The sequence below is a fragment of the Candoia aspera genome, chromosome 4, assembly GCF_035149785.1.
Source record: "Candoia aspera isolate rCanAsp1 chromosome 4, rCanAsp1.hap2, whole genome shotgun sequence".
In the NCBI taxonomy this organism is placed as follows: Eukaryota; Metazoa; Chordata; class Lepidosauria; order Squamata; family Boidae; genus Candoia; species Candoia aspera.
In genome coordinates, this window is record NC_086156.1 from 31214860 (window position 1) to 31241118 (window position 26259).

A 26259-nucleotide genomic window follows, 5' to 3' on the forward strand; every position below is an offset into this window, starting at 1 on the left:
AGAGGAAATACCAGGATAATGAGAAAATGATAATGAATCATATTTATTAGGTCAATGACCAGCAAAATTTAAAAGGAGAAAAGCAAAGTAAAACAAAGAAATACAATAATATACTACCGACTAATAAGATATATCACATAATAATACAGCGTTCACTCTGCTATTACTATATTAATACATTTGTTACCTTAGTGGTGTGAGCTTAGAACATTAGGAAATATAAAATAAAAGTAAAAATATATATCCCCTGACAATTTATTAATTAAGATATTTCAAATTTAAAAGTACTTTTTAAAACAGGGAGTTATTTCGGGAGAAGAAAATGGTGTGCATGGAACAATTCTAAATTCTAAACTATACACCTGTAGTACAACTGTTGCCTTTTCCAGTCACATTTAGGGATTGGAAGCATTTTCCTTCGGCGCTGGTGCTATTCTCCCCACTTTTCCTCGATGTGTTTATCTGACTTCCCACAAGCGGTTTGATTTACTAAATCTGAAACAGAGAACTCTGCCATTCAGACAACCTCTTAAATATGTGCAGCACTTTGAGGAGGAGGGTCATAGAAGCTGATAATTCATTGTTGAGCTTTAGGAACGGAATTGTTTTGCCAGTAGAGGCCAGCTAAAGTACTCCTATCAACTTCTTTAGTATACAGACACAGCATTATGAGTTTTTAGAATGTAATGCATCTGAGGAAGCTATTCTTTCTTGACAGAAGTCATGAAACAGGCATATAATAGGGAAACTATGTTTAGATCCTACACATTTTTGTTTCTTTTTATTTATACAGTCTTTTTAGCACAGTGAAACAGAAATAGTGCATCGTTTGCACTACATTTTATTTGGATAAGAATATGAATATGAAGACATTTTTCTATAAAAATGTTTAAAAAACATGTGTAACTAGAAAGGTATTTTTATAATGCAGTTGAGAAAATTTACCCCATTCTAGACAATGGGTTTTCATGCCATTCAAATTTTTGAGAAATTACCTGAAACCAGTGAAAAGGGAAAACTGGGTTTAAGGAACCTTATTTTTGATTGCTAATTGTTACACTTAAAATCTATTGTATTTATTATAATTTACACCTTTGGTGATCTCTTGTTCGTGTTGTAAGAATATTCTGTTTGTATGTTCCCTATTTTGCCTAATACAAATCTATATATTCCTTTCGCAAATAAAGGTTTTTTTTCTCAAATGATTCCCTTTCACCTACTTGACTTTGTGTAAATTTGATTAATTGTCAACTAGTGCTTTTTATTTTATTTTATATTGGCAATATGTTTGCTTATTATTGTTCAAACAATGGATTTAGGACTATGATTTTATTCCCCAGTTTAAATTACACAAAGTCTATTTTTGGTCTGTTATGTGATCCCACATTAATCATTATACATTGTAAACAATATGGAAAGATTATCTGTGCATGTTCATTTTATCTTCATCACATTTGTCTTAAATATGTAGATCAACCATTTTATCACCTTGAAAACTGTTAATTAAATAAATACCAGTTTTCCAGATTCTGATTATCCAAAATTTTGACACATGAATATTATTTGACTCCAAATGTTTTAAAAATTAGTATGGAAGTGATTTATTTGCACATTAGATATTATAGAATTAATAGTAATCCTGAGGAACTTACAGATAAGAAATACAAGGTGACCATATTAAACTTTTCTTATAAAAAATTATATATTAAGAGCTAATGCCTCCAGTGTAGGACAAATTGGTCATATTTCAGTTTCACTGAAATCAGTAGGACTAGTTAGTCCTGGGCAACTTACTACCTTAATTCCCCAATAATTGCCCCACAGTGAAACACAAACCTGTGCGTATTTGCTAGATGATAAGCAAAACTTTTTCAACTAATTCCTAGAACAGCATTTGTGGCATTGCATGTTTTCTGGAGTGGCAACAAGTTTTAAACAAAATCTAGCTGTCCTCTTCCTAAGGCAGCATTCAGATATTAACTTGGGCAGGACAGTATATATTTTTTTTAAAAAAGAGCTGAATGTGCTGCAGTGAAAACATAGTAACCTATGATCAGCAGTCAGCTTTCATCCATTGAAATAGAGTAATGCAGCTTATTCAGTAATGAATATATTAGCTTCTAAGGTGCCACAAGCTTCCTCATTGCTTTCCCTTCAGAAAATTTAATACAGCTATCCTTCTGGAAGCTCTTTCCTTGTATGCCATTGCTGATGAAAAAGATTCTAGATTAATCATTAGAAAAGATCACAAAAACTTTGAAGAAATTCTGTTATATTAGGTTCATGCACATGATAAATACTTAAAACTCTTAACTTTCTAGCTTAAACTGTATACCTTAATTATTTTCTTTGTAAAAAAATATTTTGTGTCTAGATACAGCACGCACAATCATATTCATTCTTTTCACCAGGCTTTAGGGATGTGGAAAACATTTTGAATTCATAGTGTTGCAATACGGAAATGCTGTGTTTCAAGTTTGAGCCATTGCAGAAGTGTTTCAAACTTGAAACAGTTCTGCTTCAGATTCAAAATAGATGTCTTGACCTTGAATTAGGGCCATTTTGACATCAAAGAACTTCTGGAATAGATGGAACAATCCATTTTGAGCTCAAAATGTTTCAGACCCAAAAAGTTTTGAACACCTGTATCAGCATTAGGTCACATTTCATGATATGTTGTTCCAAGTGCTGCCCATTATTAAATACTTAATGTATGAATGACATTTCATTCCATAAAATCTTAGAGTTCAAAAGGAAAACAAAAAGCTATGTCTCAAAGTGTTAAAGCGGCTGCATCCTCTGGAAAGCTCAGCACAGCTTCTTCAAAGGCTTTTCCCAATGTGGGTGCATTTGTATACATGCACAATCAACACTTCCACTGGAACTGCTAATAAAGTGAAACAGCTAATGTATACATGCATGCAGAGACACTACGGGCTGCCGTCAAAGCAGCTGCATCCAACCTTCTAATACAGTGTTTCTCAACCTTTCAGCTTTAAGAAGTGTGGACTTCAACTCCCAGAATTCCCCAGCCAGCATGCTGGCTGGGAAATTTTGGAAGTTGAAGTCCACACATCTTACAGCCTCCAAGCTTGAGAAATAACTGTTCTAGAGGACATGTATGTTTACTTTAATAACTCAAGGAATAGTGTTTCACTTGGGCCAATGCACTTTGTGAAGCAGTCTCTTCTAAGCACCACCTCATATTTTATGCCTGTTCCCATGCTCTATGAACAATAATAGTTACAAGATTTATTGGATATACAATATTTTTTCAGGAAACAGTTCCATATAAATAATGTATACATTTTAAGATTCCTAGATCTTAATATTTTCAATAGCTATGTGTATATTTAAAAATTTAACCAGCTTTGGGGATTGTTTTTTTTTTTTTTGCCTGCCTGCCTGCCTATATACTAAGCTCTGAGAACCAGTTTGGTGTGGTTAAGGCACTAGGCTAGAAACCAGGAGGCTGTGAGTTCTAGTCCTGCCTTAGGCATGAAGCCAGCTCGGTGATCCTGGGCCAGTCACACCTGCTCAGCCCTAGGAAGCAGGCAATGGCAAACCACTTCTGAAATCTTGCCAAGAAAACTGCAGGGACTTCTCCAGGCAGTCACCAGGGGTCAACACTGATGATAGAGATAGAGACAGAGATACACACAAACATACTAAGCTCTACTTTCCATTGATCAATGTGGCATGTGTACGGTGGAAGACAACAACGAGAAGTAACCCATTAGCATTTCACATATGAATAAAATTGGGGCTGGGTATATTAGTGGGACAGATTGCAGTGTTGCACCCTAGTCATGTTAGGGCATCATGCATTAAGAACCTCTAATTTTAAAAAGAATTTCATACTACATTTCATGACATTGTTATGCCCTGCATATTGTGGAAACGTATTACTGACACTAAATTTTATAGCACTTTTGATTTTGAAGACAGAAATATTTATTTAAGAGAAAAAATAAATCTGTACATTTAACAATTTCAATCTGTAACTGTGGCACCCCTTTCATATATGTTGAACTTCATTTCCAAAACTCCAAGCCATCAAAGACTAGATGTTACAAGGTTGGGAAAAACTATTTGATAAACTACAGTTGTTTAAAAAATAAAATAGCTATTTCTATAAGCTAGCATGAAAGTTCTAGCTGCTACCGCAGTTGCTGCCATAATTCGTGGTGCTTCAAGAAATGCATGTTAAGGACTTTAATCATTTCCACTAAAATGCTTGTTGCATTGAATAAAATCAAAGGGTTCTATCTGCAATGCAACTAGTTTGCTTGTTGTTGTTTTGTTTATATTCATTTCCACCTTTGGCTGAAGTCCTAGTTGCATTCAACTCATTGATGAAGCCTTAATTATCCTCATGTAACTAAATTTCAGTCAACTTCCTCATTTTCATTACTGAAATCTAACCCTGCTGAATGAAAAGACAAAATTCTTTTCACTCATTTTTCTGTAACTAGATTTCACCTTCCCTGTTCACAATTCATGACATAATGCTTGTTCCCTGTTTTATCTTCACTGGCATTCGAAGGTACTTTAGACAAAGATACAAATCTCTATTTTCCTTGGAAACAACTTTTTGTGTTCAAATGTTAATACTTTAGATTAACATTATCATCTTAATTACCTCTTCCTACAGTTACAACCAGTTCTTTTGCTTCCCCACAAGCAAGGATAATCAAGGGTAGCAGGCATTCCATCTCCATACTTCACTCTTCCTATCTTTCAGCCAGAGTATCATGATTCTCCATAGCACAAAGTAAGATTTCTCTTTCCAATAATGAATTTTGCTGCTCCATTATATTGAATTTTTGTGGTGTCATCCTTGCCTACTTGTGCTCCTTCTGTCACATCAGTGGCAGAGTTTTTATTCCACAGAACCTGGATCCAAGCAAAGTGGCATGTGTGCAGAGGTTGCAGGAGAGTAACTAGAGCTTTTTATTCTGAATCTTTTAGGTCTGTGTTTTGGCTGTCTAGGCTTAGATCCAGATGTTCATTCAGCTGTGGAAACCAAAGCAACAGGGTCAGCCGTCCCTGTGTTTCTCACTAGGAGGTCCTATCAGGTCTTAAGATTTAAAAGGGGAAGACTTGTGCTTTGAACTGTATAGTGCTGGATGATGCTCTCCCACCCCCATTAAATCTTAGTAGATTTAATAGAGTGGTGTGGAGACTACTTGTAATTTTTTAAAAATGCCTCAACTTTAATTGTATTAAAGCACCCAAGATACAGAACAGTTTTCATGCTGTTTTCATTCTCTAGGTGCTAGTTTGGACTCTATCTTAATTCTTTCAAATTGTTAGGAATTGTATCTGTTTGCCATAATTTCTAATAAATTTAGTTGGGAAACTATTAAAATAGTTGGGGAGGAGGGTTCCCAATAGTAAAAATAGGGCTGCACTGTACTTGAGTTGAAGGCCAAAAGGTGCTCACCCAGGAATACCGACATAATCCCTGTGAACACAGACATAATCCCTGTTCATGACTCCTGAACATTGCTGTCTTTTCCTGGAATCATGTATCTGCTCTGTACAGCTGCCCTGAACTCTTGGAAAAGGCACACTTGATTTAAGGTGTTGCAGAGAAGTGCTGTGTTTGTGCTCCCATACACAGCAAAGCAGCTTTTTGCTTTCATATCTAACAGTAAATTCTACTAGTATCATCAGTTGTAACAGGTGTTATGAAAATATATAATGTGAGCCAAATGATGGGGAAAAGAATCACTACTGCATACAGCATATCTGGAGACAAATAGCAATAATAATGCTGAACTAACTACTTAAGCAAAATACAGTAAATATTTCCTATATTCCTGTGCATATTCCATGGGTTGTACAAAAAGGTGTATGGATTAGGAAGTTTGTGAGAGTACAAGATTAGGATATGGTCTATGTGCACCTTCAGAATATATATAGCCAAGAGTACTGCAGAGAGCATAAAAAACTTACTCCCAACTTCTTCCACCCTCTGACAGCCTTTCTTCCATTCACATAGATACTGGGAGCAATTCTTCTGTCCATAAACATCAAGAACAGAAATGAAAGGACATTTCAGGGAACAGAAGGGGTGTTGGCTTGAACCTTGGCAGGTTGGATGTGGAGAATATGCAGCCAAATCTAAACTCTGAGCTGAAAGTTACACATTCCAGGCATACATACATCCTAGATATGATGGGATAATGACATTCCACAGAGCAGGACTAGTTTTACTATTCCTCTATTCTTCCTTATCAAACCACTCTGTCTATATGAATATTCCAAATTTATATATTAGCGATGTAAAATGGAACCAACCACAGATGTGACAGCACCCATAATGCTCCAGAACTTATATAAAGCCGGCTGGAAATTTGTGTATCTTCAATGTTTAAAAGTATGAAGTTTCTTCACCTGCTGTTTTTTTTAGGTGCACATCTAAACATTGGCCATGAAATTCAGGTGTGGAAAGGGTTTCTGTGAAATTTCATAGAAATTTCACCAAAACCATAGGAGAAGCCTCTAATCCCACATGAACTGCATCATTGAATTGCTGCCCTTAAAAACTATTTCTGGGCTAAAAGCACTCAGTACACATTTCATGTATCACTGGCATAGCCAACAATATTTATTTTTAGAAAAATCTAGCTGGCATGTTTATGTATATGTGCCTATTTGTTGCTAAATGATGTGAAAGTACTTTGTAAGTGCTTCAGTGAAAGAGTTTCTAGGCAAATAAATGTTATAGGGAGACAAGCCAGTTTTTTTTATCCAAAATATATTCCTGTTTAAATTAAACACATTTTACAATGATAGTTGAGGTTTATTATATATGAGAAATGTTCTTACCACTAGACTACTCTTTTAAACATTGCCTTGTTCTACCACAGTGATAGACAAGGATAAAGAGTGCTTTACAAATAGTAATTTTGGCTGATGGGCTTTCAAAACTTACCAGTGACCTAATCTGGCACCCTCATATATTCAGCTATATTATTTACCAGCATACATGTGAGTTGGGTTTTTAAAAATCTTTTTCTGCCAAGCAAAGCCAACAGTGACAAATTATTTCAGCCTGCTGCTGGCAGTTCCACTGGAAATATCAAAAAGTGCTGATACATATATTGTATGACTGAGGGCCAACATACATATCAAGAATTTGTGTAGTATGGTCCTTCTGAAATGCTACTGCTTAAGATTGGGTCACTGTGTAATGGAATGATGCACTACAAATGGCACATAGCACACACTTGTATATAGAAAACTAGCCAGCTAAGAAGAAAGTGTGTTTTCTCTGCCATGCTAATTCTACTGACAGGATTTGTCAAGTGTTCCCCCACAGCATTTGAAGTACTACAGCCCTAGAAATCTTGCATTTCATTGTTTTCCTGGATGTCTACAATGATTCCTATATTAGACCTGCATTGTTTCCAGCTTAGCATTCCTATACAAAATTGGAAGACATCCTAAAAAGAAGACAACAATCACTGTTAAAGAAAAGGCTACATTTTATTTAATTTGGATAGTGAAACTTGAATAATGCTAATCTATTTTCCCCACAATACCTAGATGTGTGTTTGTGTGTGTGTACGTGTACATGTATATAGACCTGGGAGGAGAACCTAGACTGTGGATGAGAAAGTAATATGTATTATTAAGTATTGTATTATTAAGTATATGTATTATTTATGGTTTTATTGCATTTTAAATTTTTTAGCTTTATTGTAAACTGCCCAGAGCCCCTCTTCTGGGTGGAGATGGGTGGTGGCAAAATTTGATTGATTGATTGATTGATTGATTAAATAAATAAATAAATAAATAAGCACAGTGCAGAAATTACTCTGACTTATATGCATAAGTATTATTAAAAATAAGGATTATTTTTAGCAGTGGATCCATCATACTGCTACATCCTGATGTCCAAGACCAGGGATTGGCAGCCTTAAAACCATAGATATCAGGCTGTCCACTGGCATCCCAAGGCACATCCTTGATGCCCCATAGTTCAAAAAGAAATAAACATTTTAAAGAATTATTCAGATCTCACAAATTCACCAATTTAGAGAGATTTCAGCATGAAATGTAGCTTTTGGCATTCTTATACAAGATGTCAGGAGATCACTGAAATCATGTGGGTATGAAATTTGTGAAATTTGGATGAATGCGGGACAATCAACAACCAGCATCCAAGATTGTACAGTTGTATTCATGGCCTGATAAGGTTTATGAACCTCCTGAGGTAAAGATAAGCCACAGGAAAAGCAGATTTGTTTGGCATGTAGCCCAACCATATACACGTTTACTCAGAATAAGTTGCAGGGAATTCAGTGGTACTCCCTCCTTTGTAAACATGCACAGTATCATTGCCTCCTTTAAAGTGAGTTGCTGTATTCTCATGTTCATGTTCCACTGTCTGAATGTTCCAAATGTGCTAGAACAAAACTGAGGATTGTTTAAAAGAAGATTAGACAATTGATTTAGGTTAGATGGGACTTTGGCCCAGGACAGAATACCCATTTGAGCTCTACCACCCATTTTTCTCATTGCCTCCTATACCAGTGTCAACTATTTTTTTTTTGTATCCATTGAAATCTCTGGGTCATGTAATGGGTGTGTACTTGGAGGAAAAGTATCAGTTGATCATTTCAAATACTAAACCATAAATTGGATGGTGTGCCCTAGAGCAACTGGGTTGCATACTTTTTTGCATATGTGGGTCTAGAAGGTTAGTCTTTTAATAAGCATTTGTGCTGAGCACATAGGAAATCTTAGGTTCTATGCAACATATCTCTGAATTTCCATTGCTGGTGGGCAATTACAAGAGCATGGTAGTAACCTCAACTTCTGCTTATGGCTCCCCTTTATCATCTGATTGGCCACTGCAAGAAAAAAACTGTTAAATTAGCTGGGCCTTGGTTCTGATCCCACAGAGTTCTTCTTCTGGTCTTGAAGGAGAAATTAGATATGCATATCCTCTTTAATTACATCTACTTATATTGATATTGATAGTACTACACTTGATCTTAGCCAAAAGGCTAAGAAGCAAATACTAGCAATTCCAAAATTCAAACTTTTGATAAGATTTCTGATTTCTCTGTTGATCATATAACAATCTTTGTACCTACCCCCAACCCCCAACAACAACAAATCCATGTCTGAGATCTGGACACAGTGATAAGGAATTCTGAAGAAATTATATTATTCATATATTAACTTTCTCACTTTTGTGAGCATCTTACCTTTTTACAAATGATTTTACTTTTCCTAGCACTAATCTAGTATAAAAGTTTTACTGTTACAGTTTGTGTGTGGCCAGGCAATGGCATATGGAAAACATGTTTCCTGCTATTTAATTTAATTACTCCAATCATGTGCCAGCCCCAGGCATGTCATTCTGGACCTGTGAGGCTCTTTGTCTGTCAAAAAGATAGACAATATCTTGGCTTTGTTTAGTTGCTCTGCAGTCTGTAGATAAAAAACACTGAAATACCGACTGTTTGTTTAACCAAAGTTTGCATTTTTTACCATTTGGCTTTGATTTCTTTTTGTTTTCCAGCAAGGAAAGGACAGGACAGGACATTTTGGCCTTGCTGAGCTAAAAGGGAAACATAAGGATAGGAAGATGAACCGTCACATTTCTGAGGTTTGCTATATGAGAGTGTGTTCTGGTTAGAAATGAGCTTTGTTAGCAGAAATTAAAGACATGAATCACGGTTTATTTTAGACTTCCCTGCTAGCGTGGCACAACTGGAAAAAAAAAGAGGATCTATTATAATTGTTTCCTTATAATGAACTTAATTTTAAATAGGTTTTTGGTGGTTTGGGAATACTGTTTCATTTATGGCATCATTTTTAATGGGCAAAACAATAAAAGGGAAATGAACACACACACACACACCACACACACACACTCCCCTTTGCAGGCATAGAGGAAAATGCCAATCTTTTTTTCTGATTGATAGCAGCTCTCCAAAGTTTCATAATTTTTTCCAAGCCCTACATGGGGACTGAATTTGAAACCTTTCGCATATCTCCATTATTGAGCACCTTGCCCTTCACTAGAATGAAGGAAATTAAGCCTTAGAAAGAGCGTTAATATTTTAAAAAAACTAGTATGATTTATGTGTACAGGAGTAAAGCAGAGCTGAAAATTCTGAAAAATTAGGATTTCAGAACAAAGTTCCGAGCTTTTACTTTTGCCCACTACGCAGTAAAAGAAGACTCCCTTTGCAAAAATTCTTATGCATAGTCTTTGATATTTCCTTTTTTGGTATTTCCTTTTCCCAACATCCTGGAATGTGGAGGCTGCAACAAGACTTCTATGCGCACAGCATGAGCTTAATCAAGAAGTAATGGATCAGTCCACACAAAGAGAAATTCTTCTTGAGATGGTGCTTCCATCTTCAATGTTAAATAACAATAACACCAGTCTCCAGTTAACTGTTCACTTTTGTTAATCAAAAGGATTGCAAGCTAACCAATTAAGTAATAAAAATTATTCAGAGTTTCCAATTTAAGGTCACAATGAGTGATTTAACAATTTGTGGAGGTTGTTCTTTGATTGCTACTTCCGAAAGTATAAAGAAATGTTTACATTTGCCTGCCTGTGCTGCCCATGGTTTATTCCTATAGACTGGGGCATATAACCTTTGGAAGAAGGTACAGTGGCTTCTGTAAGTTGAACTGGTGGACCACTGTGCATCTAGGCTATGCCTTCAAGCACCTTTGTAAATATACCTTCTGATGTTGGTAAGGTTTTGTCATCTAAGTGGAGGAGAGCACCACTTCCTTTTCCATTTAGATTTTCAGCAACCTTGTAAAGTAGGTTGGGCTGAGAGAAGAGAGAGAGAGGCCTGTGGCTCAAAAGGAATTTGAATCTGGACCTCTCTGGGTTTAGAATTAGTCTTAGGTCTTAATCCAGTATTTGAACCACTATACTATTCTACTCTACACTATACATTCTGCATATACACATATAGTGACATAACTAATGATGAGAATATTAGAGTGCATATAAGTAGCTCTCAGTTGGGTGAGCAGGTCTATAGATTCAGGTAGAATTTGCCTATAAGCAAAAAATGAAATAAAAACAAAGAGCAGCTCATTTTAGGCTTATCTTAATATGGTAAGCTGAGGTGCCTGAAAGACAAACTTAACCCCTGCTTTCTTTTCTGTTGAGGAGCAAACTTGTAATATCCTAGATAACTATTCGATAGATAGAGCATTTATCTCAATAAACAAAGCGGGCCAGTAATTTAAAAGTAGTAAACTTTCATGTACAGAAAATTTAATCCAAACCCAAACCACACATGCACACACACACAGAAAGAGAGAGAGAGAAAGAGAGTCAATTTTCAGAAAGAAGTAGCTGAGCTGAACTTGAAAAAAACTGGAAAGGTCCAGCAACCTATTACAGGTTAAATCCCAGGCTGATCTGAGGCACCATGCAGGAGTATGTATGTATGTATGTATGTATTTCATATTTTGCAGTGATCTCACTAAGTTCAGTCCAAAGAAAGTTAGTGGCAACTTAGTCTAGTTGAACTAAGGAATGAGTTAGTTACAACCACCTAAACCCCCTTTGTTTTCAGTGGGTCTTTGTAAGACATTTTGATGGATGCATGAGCTATTGCTTTCAAAGAATGTGCTAAAGAAAAAAAGCATGCTAGAAAAATGCAAGCAAAACTGTTGAAGTGAATGAATGTTAGGCATACTTGTAACTTTCATTAATTCCAACAGTGGATTGGAATTCAATTTTCTTTGAACTGTTTTATTTAGCTTTATCAGTTCAGTTAGAGGTATGTGATAAAGTCATATTGAATAGTTAGCATTATCTCACCCTGCTTAGATATGTTATGAGTAATCTGCCACAATTACTTATTAACAGGAGGTAGGCAGAGGTGTCTACAGAATGCAGCAGTTTCACCAGAATGACAAAATGAGCATCACAGTGTTGGGATGCAAGTGATGCCTTTTACGTAATATGATATTGAAATGCACACAGTGTTGTGACAATATGACACCCATTTTATTATTGACCCCTCTTGCCTCTCTTTCTTGAAAATGCCTCAGTAGATAGGATAAGAGGTGATACAGGATCATAACCTAGGTAATAACAGAATGGCTATCTGTTGAGAAATGCCTTAATTTGGAAGTTGGATATAATGCTCTATGTGGCCCTTTCAACTCTATGATATTGTAAACTGCAGAATTATAGGAGTTGTACTTGCAAAACATTGGAGAAGGGGATGAGGTAGAGTCCTTTGTCTAATGTGACATGACCTTCATCTAATTTAAGTAAGCAAGGCATTCAACTCTTTGGCAAGAGCAATCTGAAACAGAAAGGAAGAAGTTGGGAGAGAGTGCACTGGAGAGAGGAAGAGAGAGAAGGGGTACTTTTGGCTAATTTTGGTTAGATATTTACGAATATTATGCCTAATGCTGAAAGTCTGTGAAAGCTATTTGTGCTTTAAGATCTACACATTAAAATGATCTGTAACTGAAACTTCATTTGAAGTCTGCAGTTCCCCACCTTCTTTGTGGTTCACCAATTTTTAGAAAGGTTGATAGAATATGTTAAAATAATAAGACAGGCCTGGACTCTCCTAGAAATAACTTTTGAGAAATTGCCACACAAGTATTTTTTTATGGTCTTTCCATAAAATAGGTACAAACAGTTGTACCAAATGGCCTACGATTCTGCATTTAGCTGATAACTAACACCTAAAGCAATCTTCATTTGACATTTGAATATCAAACTTCTTTAGCGGCAAACTAATGAATCAATTACTCTATGGAATGTAAGCAGAGAGAGATGGGACTGTTGTGTTAGGTGCCACAAAACTTCACTAATAGAGTTCATTGGCAATGGTGCCAAAATATTTTGGAAATGGCAAATGTTTTTTCCATCAAACCTGTTTTTTTTTTTAATGGAAATACTCATTTGTCACTGAAAGGTCAAAGGACATGTGAAATAGGAACAGATTCTAAAGTTCACCAGAAACTACTTTTATTCAGACCCATTAAAACAATTAGGACTGAAAGGAAGGATATGTAAATGTGCCTCTGCCTCTTAGGGTGACCTTATTTATTTGATTTTTATCCCTCCTTTATTTTGGTCAACACAAGGCACATATACACCTAATGCTGCTGCCTCCTATTTTCCTAACAACAACAATCCTGTGAGGTTGGGTGGGTCACTGGTCCACCTGGTCATCAGGTGGCTTTCACACCTAAGGGAGGACTAGAACTCAGGTTTCCCTGCTCCTAGTTGAGTACCTTAATCACTAAGCCAAGGTCCTCTCTGACCTTCAATGTCTCTTTCAGAAAAATGAGCATAGCGCTGATCAACTGCATGGAAGGGAAGCAGATCACTGTATTTTCCCTCATTCTTTGATTTAGAGAAAGTACCACTGGCCCTCCAGGTATTGTGCTTGTATATCATCCACCCCAGGAAGTATAGAAGAACAATTTTAAGGTCAACACATTTATAATCTCTGCTTAGAACAATGGACATTTTTCACAAAAGGTTGTGGCAAGGAAAGGAAAAGATCTCACTCAAAAAGAAAATAAATTTGTCATTTTTAGAAATCAGAATGCTGAGTCTGGATGCTGGGGTGAAATCCAGATTCAGCTTCTTTGTCAAATTGAAGCTTGAGATAATTTTTAACACTGGGTTGGTGCCTGAAAAATGTCAGCCCCATATTTAATTCTTTCCCCAAATATTCAGACACCAAATCACTTCTGTATTCCTCTTCACCAAGCTGTCAGTGATAGCCTAGGATTTAGAAAAGGCGGGAGAACCATACTCAGTGGTAGAGTGCATCTCTGTTTCTAGAAGATTAGATTCAGTTCTTGGCATTCCTGCTTAAAGGAATGGAGAGTGGATGATTTCTACCGCAGAAGAGGTAGTAATCTAAAGAGCTGATAGTACTAAAAATAAACAAAATGAAGCACCAGCTTTCTACCCTATTATACTGCAGCTTTCTGTGTTAAATACCTGCATCATGAAATAACATGATTGTGGGAAGAACTTTACAGGTTTTCCTTTTTCTGTTTGATCCAGTATCAAGTAGAATATTGAGTTCCACCTGCTACTTCTGTAGTTGTGCAGAAATGATGAATCTTAGATACGCTGATCTGATCTATGAAAAGAGTTTAGGAATCAAGTATGACAAATAACACATGGGGCAACAGCAAATATTTATTGAATAGCAGATATCTACATTTGGCATAGATATTCAGTTTAGAAAAGGACATTCCATGGGTTCTTCCAGTTCCTATCAGCTGGCAAGGGATTATGAAGCTATAAGTACAAAGCATTCAGAAGGTACCCTACTGTTTTAGAGGATTATATACTCTTTGTATATTATTTTGAACACAAAAGTCACATACTTTGAGTTCCAGCTAGGGCTACCGTATCAGGGCTGCAAAAATCTAGTTAACTACTAGATAGAAGTAAAAGGATAATGGTCATCCAGATTATTGCAGCCCAGATATGGTAGCCCTAGTTCTAATGTATTCAAGTGTACTAAATCCACACAAATACAATAGGCCATTGAAGTATATATCCTACAGTATAGGCATCATACAATCATGTGGTTGGGGAAAAAAGAACCTTGGGGGTCTTCTAGGCCAACTGCCAGACCAGGGCATGGATTATTATACCATTCCAGACAAACAGCTGTCCAACCTTTGCTTGAAAACTTCCAGCAATGGACCACCCCTGATACCAGGAGACTGGCTATTTCACTACTTAATAGCTCCCATCGTCAGGAAACTCCTTCTTATTTTGAGTTTGGATCTCCCTCTGTAAAGCTTCTACCCATTGGTTTTTGTTCTCTGCTCAATATTATGGAGAATAACTCCCCACCCTTCCTCTTCCCTTTGACAGTCCTTCAAGTATTTGAAGACTGTGATCATGTCTCTTCTTAGCCTTAGCCTTAGCCTCTTCTTTAGACTAAATGTACCCAGTTCCTTTAACCATTCTTCATATGATTTAGCCTCAAAGTCTTCTACTATTTTCATCATTCTTCTCTGCACTCTTTCTGGTCCCTCAATGTTTTTCTTGTATAGTATACAGAATATTCCAGTTGTGCTCGGACCAGTGGAGCATACAGTTGAAGTATCACTTCCTGCAATCTCATTACTATACCTCTGTTGATACACTAGATTGCATAAGCTTTTTTGGCAGTACTGCACACTGTTGGCTCAAGCCAGGTACCACTTATCGTGTACTTGGTCATCTGGTTGTTCCTACCAAAGTGTGGAATCTTCCATTTCTCACCAGTGAACTGCATTTTGTTGGATAGGCTGAAGTCTATCAAGATCCTTTTGAATCTTGAGTCTGTCTTCTGAGGTGTTAGTGATCTCCCTCCAGATTTGTGTTGTCTGCCAAAGAAATTCCCTTCCATCTCCTCCTCTAAGTCATTTATGAAAATTTTGAATAGCACTGGGGCCTGGACAGAAGCCTTAGGTACCCCACTGAATAACCCCCTCCAGGACTGCATATAATTTGGTTCTTGCACATCCCACCTAATAACAAATAAGCTCTACAATAACCCAAATTCCACAGTTTGATACATGTACTTGAGTCCTTCTGTTTCCATGGGATTTCAGTCTGTATAACCAAGAGCACAACTGCAGCCCCAGAAAACAAAACAATTGGATCTTACAGATCTAAGAATAAAATGTAAAGAGTGGATGGGATAATAGTATGAAATACAATCCTGGAAGGTTTAAAAGAAAAGAATAAAATACAATCCTGGAAGGTTTAAAAGAAAACAATAAAATACAATCCTGGAAGGTTTAAAACAACAATAAAAGGTGTAGATTTTTAGGATCTACACCTATAGCACATTCTTCTAGTAACTGATGGCTTTGTTGAAATCACTGAAATATCTGAGTTTATGTACTGAAGGTAGCAAGCAGGGTCCAAGATTTATTGCTTTTACTAAGCATAACAGTATGAGAGTATTTGGCTGCCTGACCGGTTGCATTTAAATGAGGGCGCCTTTGGTTTGATAGGTGGTGTATTTGTTCTGTGGCTAGAATTCACTCAAGGAAGGATTTTTGATGCCCTAGCCAATGATAACTGTCTGGGAAAATGGAGAAATCCAAACCTCCAAGTTTTGGATAGAAGACAAAATGAAATACTTGGATATGGAGAAGTGAAGCTTTGGGGAAGCCAAATTCCATGGGGATGTGAGGCAGCTCTGTCCAAAAAGCCCTCATGCGGTTTATCACCTTTAAAAAAGAATCACAGGAGGCCAAATCATGGCATTTTGAAGTAGGGAGTGGTATTCTTTTTTTTGGAGGGAAGGCTGCCTAAAATGGAGGAAACCATGATTTTGGACCACACTGCTGAGCTATTCCAAAAGGAGACTCTTACTACCGGTTTGGCTTCCCTTTTGAGATGGTTGCTTGCTTTTAAATCCTTTCAACAAGACCTCACTCCATTTGGACAACCAGCATGAATCACTGCAGAGGAAATTAACACAGTATTTTCCCAAGTGCCCAATCTGGTTTGGATTTTCTTTTTCTTTTTTTGCATCTGAAATATAAACACACACACACACACACAAAGAGTTTCATAAGTTTCCAGGCTGGGCTGCAGTTCAGCTTAATACAGCTGTGAGGTTACCTTGAATCGAAAATGCTTGTAATTCTTAGAAAGAAAAGATGTTCCTGCTCTGACCCAGAACAGCATCTTTGAACTTTGACTGGGACTCTTGGTTTGCCCAGGAGAACAAAGTTATGCATTTACCATCTTATCCTAGTAAATCACTGGCTTAATGGGCTCTCCCTTTTTTGACTCTTCTTTGAATACTAGGCTGTAGTACTAGAATCTGTTGTAGCCCTTCTGTCTTTCTATTCTTTTGAGGTCTTTGGAAAATGTATTTAACTGGCAAATATTTTATTTAGTTGCAGGAAGTTTAAGCAATTGAAAGGCATAAGCTTTTCTAGACCTTCTTTGATGGGAAATTTAGGAAAATGTTCCCTTCCTGGATTGGAGGACACTAAATTACTATTTTTTGTCCAAAGACTTCTGTATCTTTTAGCATGAAATAGAATAAAGTAAGTATAATGCCTATTTTGAGGAAAGGAAGGAGGGATTATACAGGTTTGCCTGCTATGTAAGGAATTATTTATATTATGCTTATTATGAAGCAAGAACAATGAGCATATTAGTCCAATTTGCTCATTAGTCTAATTTGCTCATAAGTCCAATTTACCATGCCTCAGTAGATGGATAGAAATTCAATAAACGCATATCAAAATCAAGGTATGGAAAGGCCATTAGTGTAATGTTTACTTTTTGTTTCAGTTCCACATTTACGAAGTCTCTATATGATCATGTCATGCTTAAAGGAAACCTATAATGGTGTTAGTCACCTACTGCTGACACCACCTACATGCTTGTACACATGTGAGTCACGTCTTAGACAATCTAGTATAAACTGCAAATGCTCTGTACCATGAAATGAAAACACACCTGTCTTAACTTAAGACTGACATATGCAGGCCCAAGTTATTAGAGTAGTGAGACAAAATCCGCACACTTCACTTAAGAAATTGAGTGCAATTTCTAAAAATGCAAATAATTTTTAGACAAGTTCATTCTCAAATATAATATTTTTTCTTTTATTCTGAACTGTCTCCAGAATTGATAAAAGTGCTGTAATATTCTACGTAGCAGAGACTATATGGCTAAATACTTTTTCTTGAAATTAAAACCTATTAATTTTAATGGGACGTATTTCTAAGTAAGCTATATTCCATTGCTTTTTCTTGCATTTCAATCACTTCAGACATTAAAAGCTTATTGGGTAGGTGCAGTTAGCAGCATAATATAAGGTTATGTTTTTTTTTCCCCATGGTCTATTAATATCTTGTTACTGTGAGGCTATGCTGGTTGGTGGTTTCTAGACTGTGGTATTTGGCTTCAAAGTAAATGGGGAGAAAAAAACCCAAGACCACCTTCAATATGAATATTTACCTCCAACTGCTACTTAACATAAATTACATTGGTTATTTTCATGCTTATATTTCAACAGAAGCTAAGTGTTTGATGTCATCCCAGCCAAAACTGCATTCAAATCTTCAGCAAACTGCTTTGTACTAATTGATACCATCATTATTTTCAACAAGCCTATGCCCTTTTTCAAAAGCTAGACAACTTATAGACTGCAGATTGTGGAATATTAATTAAAGCCATATCAAATTACAAGCAAGGTCTCCGAAGATCTGTTCAATGAGACAAAAGGAATAAGTGAGCAGATTCTGTGTCAAATGAGCCCCATATGGATATTACCTCTAAGCATCCAGTATCATTTTCATACTGGGTTGCTTTAATATGGAGTATAGCTAAAAGCAGGGAGATTTAGATCACATGCATGTGGTAGGAACTTCCTGCAAGATTGGTCAAATTAGATGACCTGGGCCTATTCTGAATAAGACAATAGAATTTCCTCTGCATTACTTCACACTTAATAGTGAACATACTGAAATAGTTTCTTAATTCTGTGTAAGACTATAACCCACTGGCCACAGAGACAGTTTCTTCCAAGTAGGAAAGAAAGGGAGTTGCTCACTGAAATCTCAGGACTATCCATTTGTTATCATCAGGACTGTGACCTGAAGTAATGAAGGAAAATTGTCATAACATAATTCTATATAGCTCTGGATCCGTGGGATCCAACCCCTTCCTTCCCTCAATCATACTGAAATTATGGGGAAAAGTTAGGATTTACTCTAATTGCCTTCTCTTGCAATAGTTCCTGTTAAGAACTGCAATGCTACATGCAGTTCTTAAGCCACTGCAGGATCAAGACATTTGGAGTTTTGGGACATTAAAAGCATTATCTCGAAAGGAGCACAAAACTCAATTCAGTTAATGCAGTTCAACCAAAATAGGTCTAAATATGTTCAGAATGTCTGGCTTCAGTCAGCAGCCTAATTGTTGCAAATCCTACAGCTGTAGTTTCCATAGCTGCCTTCAATAGTTGCAGTATCCCACATAGAAGGTGCTGCAGTAGACCACTCTGGAAGTAATTACTGAATGAATAAGTCTGTACATGTTCAACTTCGTAAGGAAAGATTCTAGGAGAACCAAACCACAGGCCTATCTGTGCATGGGATTTTGTGGGGGAGGGTACAGCTCAGAGTCTGGGGGAACACCAACTCAGGTTGAAAGTTTACCCAACAACACCACTTCCATTTTTATGATGTTCCTTTCCATCCAGATATTTATAGGTGAGAATCAGCAGTTCAGGATTTCTACTGCTTCCCTAATAATTGTAAATGAGAGATATAACTTAATATTTCCTAATTATTAATGACTCTGTAACCGAGTCACTAGTGTTGAATGGCATGGAGAGAAGGGAGTGCTCTGCAGCCACAGTGCTTCACAGCCAATGACAAGGAAGAAAGCAGTAAACCTAAATACCTAATACCAGTTTCCAAGTCCTATCTCCCAAAGTAAACAGGACCAGCCTAGCTATTTGTATATACAGTATTTATTTTTTTATTTTTTTATACCAATTTATATAGCTGCCCATCTCAAGTATATGATTCTGGGTGACTCACAAACCATTAAAAACAATGTCAAAACACCAAAACAATACAAAAACTGTGAACAATTAAAACATAGGAAAAATCATACAACAATGCCCCCCAACTGTGTTCCTCTGATTCAACACATATTTAAAACTACTCTTGAGGTCCAGTAAACCAGCTGGGCCATATTGTTCCCTTTTCTAAGACATGTATCAGAGCACCTATACCACATCATCTCCAAAAACCAGGGTGAAAGCTAGACAAGAAGAGTTTCTGGATAATATTTTTTATCCTGAAAGTACACCATTCACTTGCAGCCTTGTGCAAGACAGGGAAGGGTAGCACTTACTCAAGTCAAAGAGATCTCAACATACACTAAAAGCATAAACACAGAGAGCTTCTTTAAGAAAATGATCTATTACTTCCCTAACTCATGTGACTTAACTACAGATATAACTGCAACTGCAGGCAAAGATCTTGCCAAGAAACTGGTCCACTCTCTCAAGGCCAACAAGATAAAAAGTATTCAATGAAATCTGACAAATAGCTGATGTATCTCAGACCTCCCACTGATAACTGGAGTCCAAGTCAGAGCGGATCTAAATGATTTTATCTATAAAATGCCACTTGAACAACTGGAGAACTCCTGAACAATTCTCCACTTCTTTCTGAGGGTCAAACTGTAGCAGGTCCTTCATCTCATGGCCTGGCATCAGTGAGGAATACTGAACAGATGTAAACATGACAGAGAAGTCATTTCCTTAAAATAGGCTTACTCAAATCTCCACTATCGTTCTGGCTCTGTGCATCTTTCATTGCCGAGCTCAAAAGCATTGGAAATGGTTTGGCTGCTTTGAACACCATATGATTTATGATCATGCTGTGAATTGGTCATGTGCTTTAAGTAATAGCTGCTTCAGTTCATGCCAGACATCAATACAGATGATCCACCCAGCCTATTTTTCCACACAAACTAGTTGGGTTGTATAAATTAAACTCCTGGAGCTATTTTTCTAAAATTGAGCCTATTTTAAAGAGAGAAATATGACTCCACCATTTCTTGTCATCCGCTATCTATTACTAATAGCAATTCACACAGATTTTTCAGTTATCATGGATATGGTAGGAATAGGAAATTCATCCTACCTGTTTATCCATCAAAACATTAGATCTGTCAATAAAAAGGCTCTTTGCATTTATAAGTTGTTCACTGCTTCTATAACATGGTTTTTTCATAAAATCTCAGTTCTGAAATCTGATATTTATCTGTTTAAGAATGGAAAAGACAACTTTGTATGCAAAGCAGGAGGTAGGCAGAGATCAAAGCCAAATATTTTCACCACTTTGTAATAAAGTAAATAGCTGAAAAATATTTCTAAATATTTTATTCTTATTTTTATCATTACTATTCAGACTTGGCAAATTTATACATAAAAAATATAGTGAAGTATATTTAAATCCTATGCACTTCCTTGCAAATGTTGCACCATGAAACGTATGTATAGGTAATGCATTTCAGTCAAACAGATGTCTTCAGAGACAGGTCAGAAAAGTCAAGATGGTTTTCATGACCCCACAGTTGAAGCCTCTCCCTTTTAAAGGGGTTCATGATGCACATAAAATGGGGTGGGGCTTTGATCATGCCATTGCAGCCACCATCTTGTCCTTCCCTGCAAATTGCAGTCAAATGTGTTTATTTCCCTTCTCTTATACACAACAATCTGGACCAGTGTTTCTCAGTCTCAACAACTTCAAGATGTATAGACTTCAAATCCCAGAATTCCCCAGCCAGCATGTTGAAAGCCATACATCTTAAAGTTGCTGAAATTAAGATACACTGATCTAGACTGTTGAAAACTCCTTATGGTTAAAGCTGCCTGTACTATGCTAACCCTAACCTTTGAGGGCATGCAATCCAACATTTTTACCCCCAAAACAGTACTTTGACTTGATTTTTCTACATTAGGCATATGGAATAATTGTGCGTATGTTTTCTTACTTTTTATGATACCATTTACATATCTCTATATTTATATCTCTCTATTTACATCTATATGGTATATATTCAATATACAGTATGTGTTATATTTCTGACTTAGATTGCATAATTTATATTGCAATATTTATTTTCCATTTTATGCATGTGCATTGGAGTTTGAAATTTCCCAAGTTCTTAATTTAAGGGATATTATTATGCATTGCATAAAATGGGGAAGGGCCAGAATCACTATCTCTAATCACTGAACATTACTCTGCCACTTTTTACCACCCATGTCTTCACTGTTCATCAGGACTAAAAACTTATTTTTAAAAATATGACAGTTCTTGAGTACATAAACTCTTACTCCAGTAATATGCTTTTTCTAGTGACCTCTGTGTAATACAGCTGAGAAAGTCCACTGTACTTTATTTTGGTCATTGTCCAGCCTTATGTAACAAAAGAAAATAAGATAAAGCAAGATAAAGATGTAATAAAAGATAAATTGAACCTGACTAGCACAGGTGAAACTTTCTCAGTTCAGGTAAATCACTTGGAGCACTGAGATTATTAACAATAAGGCTGCAGTGAAAAGACCATCATAAATATAGCTAGAAAGAGATAAATGGGAGGTCTAACAGATATTGTTACTAAACTAGGAACTAATTTAACTGTTCCTAGTGAGGTGATCGTTATTCAAACTTGGTGACATTATACTGTGAGAGAGGACGGTGGTCAGCTAAAAGATAACTGAGATAAAAAGGGCCAGTATTGCAAATGAATGTGAGATCTGTTTGTGCTGCAGATCTTGGTAGGGTTGACAGTAGAGAGCCACCTGGTTGAGTACTGCTGATAAGGGCTAAAGCAGCTTACAAGAGGACGAAAAGGGAGCTGTTGTGAGCAGATTTTTTTTAAGTGACTAAAAAGGATAATGCTAGGCTCAGTCCATCTCCTAGTTGTGCATACATGATAACTGGGTTATTTACTGGGATGTAAATTGATGGATCTGAGCTCGGAGCTGAAGCTGCGGAAACACATTCAGGCAAATCTTTCTTATGAAAGGAGGGGACTTTAACTTCCATCTGAAACAATACTAATGCAAGGAGGCACAATCAGGTCTTTCTTGTGTGGTTTCTGAGTGGTCAAGTCCAGGCACAGCATCCTGTATGTCCAGCAGGTGTTGCTGTAAGAGCAGGCACAGTTTTTTTCCAAGAGAATCCAATTCAGTCATAGCCTGGGACTCCGCAGCCCACTATAAATACAGGCATCTCATTTGGCAATGGAAAAGACTACTGCTGTGCTACTGGAGTGACCCCACTACTCAGGCATGCCGTGCTAAAAAACTTGTGGCAGACAAAAATAAAAAAGAATTAAACTGATCCCAAGGAAGAGTGTTTTTGTGTGTCTGAGAGAGAGGGGAGGTGGCCTTTTCTAACTGGCCTTAAAAAAAAAAAGGCAAGTTCAGAAACTGCATTAGCCATAAAGAGAAAGGGATGCTCCGCTCTACATATTCCAGACAAAATCAAAGTGTCATTAAATTGTTTTTAAATGCAAATTTACAGAATGAAAATCAGGGCAAGTGAAGGTACCAGCCAACAAAAGCAAGAGCAGCTGGAAAGCCAGTGACCAATTACAAGCTCAGCATCCAAGCAAAACATCTTGAATTGCTGGTAGTGTAATAAATTACAGTTTTCACTTTCCTATTTTGCAAGTGAAAACAGCACTACATCAGGCTCAAGAAAGGCAGATGAAATGATGACCTTTTTCTTCAGCCCACCTTAGTTTTCAGCAGAGGCTCTGAGTGCCTTGAGGAGAAGATTTACATACTTGGGCCAAGAAGCTGGCAGCTCCTCCTCTGACTTTGGTGAAAGGAGGTCTTGCCTGCCAGGGAATTGTAGATGAAAGCCAAAGAGCCTGGAAGGCAACCAATTCCAGTGGCTGTTAATTCTTGTCCTTCCCATGATTAATTTGCTCTCTTTAATGAGATAAAAGTTGAAGAGTAGGAGGTGGCCCAAGGTGTTCAAAGGGCAAGAAATGGCCAAGGGCTGGGTTATTTCAAGTCTTTAGGCCATTTCAGAGCTTGGACGTGGAAACCTGCTTGGTATTATGAAGAAAAAGCTTTTCTAGAGGAGAATGATAAGGGAAATGTGAACTCCACAGCTTCACTAACATATCAGAAGGAAAGGAAGGAAGGAAGGAAGGAAGGAAGGAAGGAAGGAAGGAAGGAAGGAAGGAAGGAAGGAAGGAAGGAAGGAAGGAAGGTTTTTTTTCACCCATTATTTTGACAGTGGTTTGTTCTTAGATTGCATTCTGGACTATATCTGTTTTGAATAACTCCCTTGATCTTGACATAAGCAATGTGGATTTCAGACAGGAGAAGATACAAGATAATGGAATATCCATTAGGAGGCTTCTTAGGGTTTACTGTAAATAAAATGTTATCTTCAAAGGAAGAAGCATCTTGAAGTGACAAAGGGCAATTATGTCATCTGTATACTTTCTATAGCAATTTATATTCATTTGACCATATTTTTCTTAGTTTTTACCATTCTACTGCTATCCTTGTAATTACAGTTGAGAACAGTAAGGGGGTTGGGGTTGGATCTGATAGCATTTTATGTCATAGCAACATGCTGGGACAGATACAAAATTAATAGATCAATAACCAATATTCATATCCTTTTCAATAAAAGATATTTCCTACAGGTCACTGTTACTAAGGACTAATAAAAGTGAATTGGATTATCATGTTATATTTGTAATTTTTTTAGTAGAAAATTGGCTGTGATTATATCATACCTTTGTAAAGGAAGTGATTCATTACATTATTATATTACTATTATATTTTTATTTATTTATTTATCTATCTATCAAATTTTTATCACCGCCCATCTCCCCCCACAAGGATTATATTACATTGTCAAATCTGCAGTAAGATATTGTATAGTGGGGAAATGAAAGACTAACATGATGAGAGGAAAAATCTTTTAGAAGAAAATATGGAGGCTAACAAAGCTGAATTTGAATCAATAGAGAATTATGGACGAGAGAGTAAAACAAATCAAAAGAGATGAACTAGAGAAGATTATAAGCAAAAAGGGTTAGAAGTCTAGAAAGATAGCCAATCACAGGGCGCAAGGGTCTATTCCAAAAATAATGGAAAGGCTTTTCCACGGATTTTAACAGATATTAATTTCAGTTCTGAAATATGTTTCAGTATGTGACTTTATGGCACAGAAAAGCTTGAACGTATTAATTAGACTAACATTTATTCTAGAAGTGACCTCCAAGGAATAAGCAATTAGGCTCCCCACAACCACTGCTACCAGATTGCTCCTGGACCCAAGTAAAGCAACATTTTCCTAAGAAATGAGAGGGGCAGGGCTTTACTTCTTCCTACTCTATTTGTAGCACAATGGCTTATAGGGAGCACTGCTCGCCCTAATGCCAATTACTACAATCTGGCAAAACAGTTTCACAGGAAGGAAGTATAGAATGGCACTGATCAAATGCCACAAGCATCTGTAAGAACCCCTTAGAGATGTCTGTCTCTTCATATCTCTGTATTTTGGCTGGCACTCATTCAGTACAATTCAGAGATAATCCAAAAGGGTAGGGATGTCAATTAAAGGTTTAGTTTAAACCAATCAAATCTATCAGAACACATTTCAATGTATTTTACTAGAATCTCATCTCAGATAATTTTGCTGTTGTCATTGTTGTTGTTCTTTATGCACTGATAGAAAATGTGAAATGTTTTAGCGGAAGGTAAACTTGAAACATAATGAGCCAAAACAAAAGAGTGCAAGTATATCTCTAAAGGTACTGTAAGAGGATCTTGTTAATGCATGAGCTAAGTATAACTCCAAAATGAAGTCCATTTTGTCCAATAAAGTTTTCTTCTAGTTATGTACGTATACCAGTATCTGTTGCTCTCCAGATATTTTGGTCTACAAATCCCACAGTCGACTTCCATTGGCCATGCTGACTGGAGCTGAAGTGAATTGAAATTCCAAAAAAATCTGCTTACCCCTTGGATATAGGCTTGTAACTAAGGTTCTGGTTGATTAAGCTATAAATCAGTTGATTCACATTTGTTGCCCAACAAGAATAAATGGTTAATATCTTTTTATTGTAAAGCAGTGGGACTTCTGTATTGTATATGTCTGCATGTCTAAACACACTGATAATAATTAAATTATAGCCTTGAAGTTACTAGTTTGATTCAGCCACAAGAGGGAGTAATAATAGGAACTACAGGTAGGTATGTAAACACATATGCCTTAACTAATTGTACAGGACTCCTTAACCACCATGGTTTAATGTGTTGTATGTGAATACAGAATAATTTTCTAGTTTCCACAGAGTGGAATTGAAACCTTCAAGTAATTGTGGTTTCAAATTCTGATTCTGAGTGGAAATAGTAGCCACTCTGAATTCAAAGAGCACACCTTGAGAAGCAGCTAATTTTACTTAATTGCATTGCTTGCTTGGACACAATTTTGCTTCTCCACTTATCAAGATCCCTGAGCCACTCAAGGACATTCTAGGGAGAATGTGGCAATCACCACCATAATGAAACAAAGTGAAGAATATATGGAGAAAATTCTGAAATACTGTCTTCCTTTATAGGAAGAGAAATCTAGGAACTTTTCTCAGACCAAAAAAAAAAAAGTTCAATAAACTATAGTTTAATCGGTTTCAGTGTTTCCCTCTGCTCCCTTACCGCCAGGCTC

The 26259-nt window shown here is 36.7% G+C and overlaps 1 protein-coding gene across 1 annotated transcript in view; it reads left to right on the top strand.

The window, feature by feature from the left end:
- HDAC9 (histone deacetylase 9) overlaps positions 1-26259 on the top strand; it is a 284421-nt gene that overhangs the window by 86843 nt on the left and 171319 nt on the right. Inside the window, exon 12 of the mRNA XM_063303735.1 lies at positions 20849-20854. Coding sequence (XP_063159805.1) covers positions 20849-20854 — 6 coding nt within the window. The remainder of the gene's footprint in view (positions 1-20848; positions 20855-26259) is intronic.